Genomic DNA, 8399 nt, shown 5'->3' on the forward strand with positions numbered 1-8399 from the left:
AGCAAACCAATAAATAAGAATGAATATGTGATTGCTTAAAGAACTCGCCAATGCCTCAATTTGTGGTCTCCAACTTCCAGAAGTATTTGTATTAATAATGGACCACAGGGTTCAAACTGATCTTATAATTTATTTGAAGGTTGAAAGACCATTTATATTATTTCATATTTCACTTTTAAAGACAAATTTCTCTGACTCTGACTTTATATTTATGCAAACTCACTTTCTAAGGCAGTAGGAAATTTAGTTTGTGCTACCAACTAAAAACATGACTTACCCAGCGCTTCACTATAAATTTGATTCCACTTCTCATTAAATGTTTGGAACCAAAAGTCAAAATACTAGTAAAGCACATAGATCATAATTTTTATCCTCTCCATGAAGGTCATTTGATCACTTAATTCTGACATAATAACAAGTTCATAGGTTGGAGAGATTGGGAGTTCTTCACTATACTTTTCAATTGTCTAGCCAGGAAGGAAGCAGAAAGTGTACACTAAAGGTATTTTCAGTAATTCAGCCAGCAGCTGACCACAGGGAATGATGGCATCTGCAAGAATGATTCTTGTAGTTTTGTTATGTTTCCTATTAAAAATGATATTTTTACAGAGCTTTTCAATAAAATCAGACAATTCCCAAAACATTTCTTGCATTAGGTGAAAAAAGCATCCAAAATGTGTCTTTTGGCAGATAACATGTCTATTTATTTGGTCAGGTACATGAAAACACACACCATGATATTATTTTTTATTGAAGATGTAGGATAAATCTCAAATTTAATAGCAGATGATTTGTTGGGATCAACAAACACGGAAGCAGAAGATGTCAGAACAATCACTTCATGACCACTGTGGACAAGTTCACCCAAGATTGTCTGCATATTTATCCAAAGGCTGTATTCTGTGGGATGTACCAGCACCTTTCCACAGCTCCCAGGCTACAGTTACAACTCAACCATAGCAGCAGAAAAATTGAAATCCATTTCATAGCCATCCTGGTGGGCACAATGCTTCTTTTCAAATTGCCAACCCCTTCTGCCATTGCTCATGCTTATGTCCAAGGAGAAATCAATCCAAAGTTAAAATATAGCCCGGTCAGTGTCACTCCGTGGTTGAGCATTGACTTATGGATCAGGAGGTCACAGTTGGATTCCCAGTCAGGGGACATGCCTGGATTGTGGGCTTGATCCCTAGTAGAGGGTGTGCAGAAGGCAGCCAATCAATGATTCTCTGTCATTATTGATGTTTCTATCTCTCTCTCCCTCTCCCTTCCTTTATAAAATCAATAAAGATTTTTTTTAAGTTAAAATTTAACTCCTACACTGCAAAGTGTAACCACAGAACCAGCTCAAACTGGTCCTATCCTATTTCTAACAAGACCCAGAACCAAAGTTTAAACCTTGGATATATCACTTAAGAGTAACACTGTGAACACCATTAATGGGTAACACTTGTGAACCCTTTACTATTCCCTTCAGTGGAACCAAAGGGCCTGGAAATGACCAGAAACTCAACACCAGATCCTTTTCAGGAGGGAAGGATACATTGTCCAGGAAGATCGGAAGCTGAAACCTCTTAAACCTGCCCTGAACCCTGGATTGAGGAGACAGATTGGAGTCCTGCCTCCTGTCTCCTTGTCAGTCGACTTGCAAATAAAAGCCTTCTCTTTTCTCAAAAGCTGATGTCATAGTATTGACTTCTATGCACACAGAGCAGCAAGCCCTTTGTTCTTTAACAAAAGTAAATACGTCAATGCCCAGTCAGAGCATTTGGATGGCAAGTGGGGAAAGTGAAAGGTAGATGAATACTTAGGCAAGGATGATGACACACGTTTTTACATGAAAACAACACACACATTCACAACAGGTAAGGTTATTAACTATATTGAATGATGATTATTTACTCTTCATTAAGTAGAAGTGGATCAACATAAAAGTCTCCATCCCCTTGTCGTCACGTGGAGTAGGCTGAAGAGGAGGAGAAAGAGGAGTAGTGTTCTTGCTGTCTTGGGGGTGGCAGAGGCAGAAAGTTGGAAGGGGAGACACGAGAGGCAGGCACACTTGGTGTAACTTTACAGTAACACAATTTCTGTCTGACTCTTTTACTTTTCATTTTTCAAAAAATGCTTCCATGCAGTGTCAATCCTTCTTCCAAGGCTATCTTTAATTTCAGTGCCAGTTTCATAGAAGGGCCCATGTCATAAAAACTTAAATATAAGAAACCTTCTGTAAGATGTTAACCACCATGCTATGGTGACTCACCTGTCTGGGTTACAGTTATTTTTAAAATGTAACATTACTAGTTTCCTATTTTAAAAAAATATATATTTTATTGATTTTTTTACAGAAAGGAAGGGAGAGGGATAGAGAGTTAGAAACATCAATGAGAGAGAAACATCGTTGACCTGCCTCCTGCACACCTCCAACTGGGGATGTGCCTGCAACCAAGGTACATGCCCTGGACCTGAACCCTTCAGTCCACAGACCAACGCTCTATCCACTGAGCCAAACCGGTTAGAGCTAGTTTCCCATTTTTATAGCTATCTCTTAACTGTACTATTATTACAAATTATTTAAATATAGAAATTTTCCAGCTATCTACCGCTGTATTACAAACTGCTCTCAAATGTAAGGGCTTAGAACATCAATAATCATTTTATTATCATCTCTCATAGTTCTGGGTGTCAGCTGGGCTCAGCTAGTTAGTTCTCTCTTGGGTTGGTTCTTGGTTCTTGGCTTCTTGGGTGGATCAGTCACATGGTGGCTGGAGCTGTAATCCTCTGAAGGCTGTTCACTCCCACATCTGGTGACTAGTTTGAGAAGACTCAAAACTGCCGGGGGCTGGAACAACTAGGATTCTAAAGGCACATTTTTGTAATCTCTCTACCACTTGATCTTTTATCGTGATACTTCAGGTGTGACATAGGGTTCCAAAGTGAGTGGATCCAAAGAGAGGGAGGGAAAGAGAGTGAGAACGAGACAGAGAGAGACTATATTGCCTTTTCTGTCGGAGCCTTGGAAGTTGTTATATCAGTTCCACTGCATTCTTTTTGTTGAGACAGCTGCAAGGCTTTCCACAGTCCAAGGGGAGGAGATGTGATGGGAGTATTTTAATCTTGTCTCAAAATCACTGCAAATATAACCTTTTCCCCCACTACTTATAAATTAGAAATGTATTTATTTATTTAAAATGTATTTTTGCGAGTATTATAGATGTTCCCCATTTCCCTTCCGCTGCCCCTCTCCACCCTACCCCAGGCCTCTACCGCACTATTGTCTGGGTACCTGGAAATATAACCTTTTGAAGTAAGCCAGCAGAGGTCACTAAGCTACCGTAAAATTCATGACATGTTGACATGCAAAACACAGCAGCATCACTAAGAATTGTGAGAGTTTAGATTTTCACATGTGCTAAATTAGGAGCCTGACCTTCAGGCAGCTGCTTTTAAAATATGCAAATAGGACAAGATGGAAGCTGGGCTTTTCTGTCTGCCAGTTCTGCACTGCGTCCTGGGGGCCAGCCACAGTGAGTCCTTTCCAGCCTGCCAAGAACTGTGACTCTGTTTGCTCTGGTTCTGTGGTTGTGTGGATACAAGCTCCATTGGCTTTCAGAACTAGGTGTTCTGGGGGTACAGTGGGGGGCTGTCCCTCAGGTGGAAGTTTTGCTAGATGTAGTGCTAGATGTTCAATGCAAACTCTTCATTCTCCGGGGATAATCTGGGAGTTGTGAATTCTTCCTGATCGTATGCTACTGTGCCTGTAGTGGGGTTTATTGTGGGGTTTATAGTGGGTTTAACTTAGGTATTTTCTCATTCACCCAATCTGTAGGAGTCATTCAGGTAATTTCTGGATTTCTTTCAGAGGAAAATGCTTTGTGCATAGCTGTAGACTTGGTGTATCCACAGGAGGTGAGCTCAAAAGCTTCCATCTTGGAACTGGAGAGCATTATGCTAAGTGAAATAAGCCAGTCAGAGAAAGATAAATACCACATGATCTCACTCATTTGTGGATTATAGAGAACAACATAGACTGATGAAAAGGGACAGACTCAAAGACTGAGAAACAGCAATCAGGCTATAAGATAGTTAGTTCTAAAATCTTGCTTGTCAACAGTTGTTGTTCATGTTAAATGGTCATCTGTTCACGGTATTAAAAACAAAACAAAACCAGAGAAAGCAACAGTCAGTATCTCATTATGAGTTCCTGACTATTCTCTAATGTTTTATGTATTTGTTTTACCCCCTTCCCCAAATAGATGGCAAATTCCATTAGATATCATACATTTGTGATAAAGTAATCCTGGGTTGAGAATGGATATTAAGACTATTTAGAACTCTTGATGAAAGTGGGGAGAGAATGGATATTTAATAGGCAACAAGTACTGTCTGCTTTTTATATGTTCACCAAATATAATAAATGTCAGTGGTTATACTTGAACTAGAGGCCCAGTGCACGAATTTGTGCATGGGTGGGGTCCCTCTGGGTGACCTGCAGGGACTGGGCTGAAACCCGCAGTCCAATGCCACCTGCAGGTCCTACCTGCTGCTCCCTCTCATCCCGGCCCCACTGTGCCTGCCACGGGCTTGTGCCCAATCAGTCCCGATCAGAAGAGGCTTGCGCTGCCGCAGTGGTGCTCACCAGCCATGAGCCCTGCATCTGGCGCCCTCCCAAGGGGAGTGGCCTGCAGGATTGCGCTGAAACCAGCTCAGCCAGGATGAGGAACCCCACCGATGCACAATTGGGCCAGGGAGGGACTGCAGGAGGGCTCCAGGGTGTGTCTGGCCCATCTTGCTCAGTCCCGATTGGCTTGACCCCAGCAGCAAGCTACCCATCTGCCCCCTGGTGGTCAGTACATGTCATAGCGACTGGTCGACCAGTTGACTGTCTGCCACTTGTTGGTCAGTGCACGTCATAGAGAGCAGCTAAGCAGCCTTAGCATATCATTAGCATATTATGCTTTAATTGGTTGTTCGGTTGTTCTGCCGTTTGGTCTATATGTATATTACCCTTTTATTATATAGGATAGTAAGAATATGAGTGAGTATACTTTTTTGTATTGCTTTATTTTCAACGTGGGTGTGTGTGTGTGTGTGTGTATGTGTGTGTGTGTGTATTTAATTGAAAAAGAGCCCAATAAAGCTATTTTCATTTGTGGGGGAAACAGAAAATTTAAAAATTTGTTTCTATAGGCTGCACCAAAATATTGCTGATATTAAATGTCTGCTTCAAATGATCATGACAAAATATTCTTACTAATGTATAACGTTGGACATATACTCTGAGCCTCAGTTAACTTCTCTATGAAATAAGGTCATTATAGTCAACTCTCAAAGTTATCATAAAATTTAAATGGGATAATGTATACAAAATATTTAGCACAGTGCTCACTAAGTGGTATCTTCAATATTAATAATTAGATACATGGTAGATGGTGTAAAATAGCCCATTTGATTAACTGTATGGTTTATTGATTTTACTTAGCTATATCTTTGCATTAGCTCATTTCCATTGGACATTTACTATGTGGCAGGAACCTTGCCAAATATCTATATTAACTCATTTAAACCTAAGAATAACTTATTATTGTCACCTGCATTTTACATATGAAAATAACTGGGCCTTAGGGGAGGTAAGGAATTGCCCAAGATTATATAGTTAGAATGTCCCAAAGCTTGACTTAGATCCAGGCATTTTAATTCCAAGTTTTCATTCTTAACTAGTCTATTACAACACAAATCTGAAATTCCTCCCTTTTGAAATTATGAAAATATCATTAGCCTGGTTATATAAATCAATTCATCTAAGAAAGTGCTTTGGCTTTTTTAATTTCTTAGTTTAGCAAAAAGAACTTAGAATCAGCTGAATAACATCCAAAAATTAAAAACATTACAGTTTTTTCCTAACATTGCACTTTGTTGATAAGGCCACATTGAATAACTTCTAAAATTCTACTCTAAATTGTCAGAAAAATATGGATTCATACTTTTTATAAATATATGAAAACACGAGTTTTTCAAGTTAATTCATGTGCTCATTACAATTTGACTAGGTCAGTCTAGAAAAATGAACAATGCTGTGAAAAAGAATCAAGGAATCTGTAAAAGAAGGACAATATAAATAGATGCTTTTTCTCAGACATTTTACTGGTGTAACTTATTGTAGTAACTACTCACATGACTCCATTTATAAGTATTAAAATTAATAAAATGACAAGGAAATAATTTTTTAGTTTAAAAAAATCCTAATTGAAATAATTGTTTAAACAAATCACAAGTTAGCGGAATCTAAAAAAGACTATAGTAATTGGCAAAATATATTGGTAAAAATTTTAGATAATATTATAGCAAGTATCTCTCCAAGACTCCTGCATCTACCAACACAAATAAATTAAGTTCAGTAAAATGTAATAAGAGCCTAATATCTTTCTGCTGGCTATAAGAAAAGACAGAATAATATAAGAAATGAATTGTATAGCTAGTGTTTAAGTGTTTTTGAGATACAGAGGTACACAGAGGAAGGAAGGATTATATGTGGAGGTCAATCAGAAAAGGTTTAGATGGAATATAACATAATACAGTTTTGAAAGATAATAGAGCCTTTTCAGATGATTTTCATGAAGAAAAACATTCCAGGAAAAGGGACCAATATGAGCAAAAGCAGAGAGAGTATAAAACAATAGGGTAATTCTGAGTAATTGCATGCTCTTCAGCACTCCTAAACACGAATTGTGAGGAAAGAATTACTTAAGATGTTAGCAGTAAAACAGATGATTAATGAAGGCTCTTATCTGCCATAATTATAGTTTGAGCTTTATCCAAGGTCAATGGGAGACACTGAAAGATTTATATCAGTGAAATAATGTCATCTGGCATTTAAATCAATCACTTCTATCATTCTGATGGAAGACCCTTGTATCATTATGAAATATCTTTCTTTGCTTCTAGTAATACACTTGCATTAAAACCTATTTTAATATTAGTATAGCTATACCAGTTTTATTTTTATTAGAGTTTCATAGTCTAGACTTTTAAACCATTTCACCTTCAATTTTTCTGCATCCTTATATTTAAAACTAGTGGCCCAGTGCACGAAATTCATGCAGGGGTGGAGTTGTCCCTCAGCCCAGCCAGCACTCTCTCCAATCTGGAACCAGTCGGACATCCCTCTCATAATCCAGGACCCCTGGCTCCTAACTGCTCACTTGCCTGCATGCCCAATCGCCCCTAACCACTCTGCTGGCCAGCCTGCTCACCCCCAACTGCCCTCCCCTGCTGGCCTCATGGCGCCCAACTGCCCTCCCCAGCCAGTCTCCGGGAAAGTCTCCCGGTCTAATTAGCATATTACCCTTTTATTAGTATAGATGTTTCCTTTGCAACATTTAGGTAGGGACTTTGTCCCCATCTGACAATCTTGGTCTTTAATTAGAATATTAATCCATTTATAATTAATGTTATTTTACTAATATAACTGTTTGCTTTCTACTTGTCCCATCCTCTCTCTTTTTTTGTTCTATTTTTTTGCTCTTTTAAATTAGTCAAGTAATTTTTTTGTTCATTCTTTCCCTGCCCAGCATTAGCTTATTAGTTACATATTTTAAATTATTATTTTAAGGATTACTCTAGAGCAGGGTCTCTCAACCATGTTACGATTGACATTATGGACTAAATAATTCTTTATGGGATGTAGGTGCTGTTCTCTGTATAATATAGGGTGTATAGCAGCATCCATGGCTTCTACTCACGAGATAACAATAGCACCACCCACCCTCCCACAATCATGACAACCTCAGACATTATCAAATATACCCTGGGGGGTGGGGGGGAATCTCTCCCTTAAAACCACTGTATTAGGGCTGGGCTGTCTAGTAACCACATGTGAACATTTGAAATGTGGCTAGTCCAAGTTGAAATGTGCTCTAAGGGTAAAATATTCACCAGATTTTGAAGACTCAACATGATTTTTTAAAACCTCAATAATTTTTATATTGATTTATAAAATCTTAGATGTATTAGGTGAGAAAATATATTATTAACATTATTTTACCAGCTTTTTTTTACTTTTTAAAAATATAACTGCTGGAAATAGAAGAATTATTTATGTGGTTCTCATTTGTGGTTTGCATTATATTTCTTAGATATCACTTCTCTAGAGTTTATGGCATACATTGCTCACTTATTAGAGCCTACTATAAATTAATTAGTACTTTTGCAAATTACCCGACAATGCAAGGATGAAAGAACTTTAGCACATTTTCATTCTGTTAACTGCTCTTTCCCTCCTTTTGTGCTATTGCTGCCAAGTATTTTAATGCGAGATATTATAAATGTCATTTGACATTACTATTGGTGTTTTATACACTTAATATTAACCTTCATTTGACCCTTTATGTTGCTACTTACTG

The 8399-nt window shown here is 38.2% G+C and overlaps 1 protein-coding gene across 1 annotated transcript in view; it reads right to left on the reverse strand.

Moving 5' to 3' along the window:
• The window catches only part of STPG2 (sperm tail PG-rich repeat containing 2), a 61967-nt gene extending 60974 nt beyond the window's left edge, over positions 1–993 (reverse strand). The window contains 4 exon segments of the mRNA XM_036316632.1: positions 278–653; positions 655–699; positions 734–936; positions 939–993. Coding sequence (XP_036172525.1) covers positions 278–653; positions 655–699; positions 734–936; positions 939–993 — 679 coding nt within the window.
• Positions 994–8399: the final 7406 nt, after the last annotated feature.

This window comes from Myotis myotis, unplaced genomic scaffold (genome assembly GCF_014108235.1).
Source record: "Myotis myotis isolate mMyoMyo1 unplaced genomic scaffold, mMyoMyo1.p scaffold_m19_p_1, whole genome shotgun sequence".
Classification (NCBI taxonomy): domain Eukaryota; kingdom Metazoa; phylum Chordata; class Mammalia; order Chiroptera; family Vespertilionidae; genus Myotis; species Myotis myotis.